Genomic DNA, 1011 nt, shown 5'->3' with positions numbered 1-1011 from the left:
ACGTTTGTTCTTCTGTTTGGTCACCTTGGCCCTTCTACGGTCCATGAACCTCTCCCGAGCCTTCACGACCAAGGAGTTGGCCGAAATCTGACAGGCCACCGATGCTGCCCATGATGATGACCAGGACTATGCTACCATCTTAGCAGCTCTTCCTAGGCGCTTCTTCTCGAGCTTCTGCTCCTTCACACGGCGCTGTCGGGCAGCCAACGCCTTCAAATTCCGGTCCCTGCGTTTGATAACGGCCTCGGCAACCTGACCAAGGCAAAGTTTAGCATTCCCATCCCTCTTGAAGCGGCGAGAATAGTCCCAGCAGAACTTTCAGGTGGGCAGCAAAAGAGCCTCTGTGGAATCTTTGAAGTGACTCAGCTCAAGGCCAGAGCCCCTCGAGATGAATTTTTCGACTCTGGAAAAAAGCCCGAAATCACCAGTATATTACCTTGATACTCTCTCCCTCATTCTTGGGTCGCAACACTGGCTTATAGAGGTCGTTATCCGTCTTCTTGACGGCTACCTTGGGCTGCTTAGATTTACCCATACTTTCAGACGGCGCGACGAATCGATCAACAGGGCGCAGCACTCATTTTGTACGCGTGCACACTCGTGAGTCGTGACTCGGAGTCAATCGTATGCGTCTGACGCGTCGCCCCTTGCTCATCTTGCTCATTAACATGAGCTTACTGAGCTGTGTTGGTGAGCATGCTCCTAGACTAGCGTCGAATACGAGATCTTGAGGTTGCATAACGTACCAGTGCAATCGTATATTACGGTTGCATAGACCTGTTACGATAGATTATAGCTATATAGACCTGTTATGTACAGTACATTGTACCAAGGAGTACCGCAGTAATGGCCATCTCCATGACAGTTTTGCTATGCACCCTACCTCAGTTGATTGTTGTACGACCCTCTGTCTCTGAGAAATGACTAGTCCCAGTCCCCGCCTCTTGAAGATGTTCTTTGGCATAGCGCTGAAGGGTGGGGAGTCGCAGACCATGGACGAGGTCAACGCCG

The 1011-nt window shown here is 50.9% G+C and overlaps 1 protein-coding gene across 1 annotated transcript; it reads right to left on the bottom strand.

The window, feature by feature from the left end:
* Positions 1-135: 135 nt before the first annotated feature.
* Positions 136-535, bottom strand: Pmar_PMAR021923 (hypothetical protein; the record flags this gene model as incomplete). The annotated part of the gene is made up of 2 exons (XM_002781582.1): positions 136-252; positions 437-535. Coding segments are annotated over 2 exons (216 nt in total), but the record flags the coding sequence as incomplete, so codon positions are not given.
* Between the last annotated feature and the right edge of the window lie 476 nt (positions 536-1011).

This window comes from Perkinsus marinus (assembly GCF_000006405.1).
Source record: "Perkinsus marinus ATCC 50983 genomic scaffold scf_1104296941756, whole genome shotgun sequence".
In the NCBI taxonomy this organism is placed as follows: domain Eukaryota; phylum Perkinsozoa; order Perkinsida; family Perkinsidae; genus Perkinsus; species Perkinsus marinus.
This window is presented reverse-complemented; position numbering and strand designations above follow the sequence as displayed.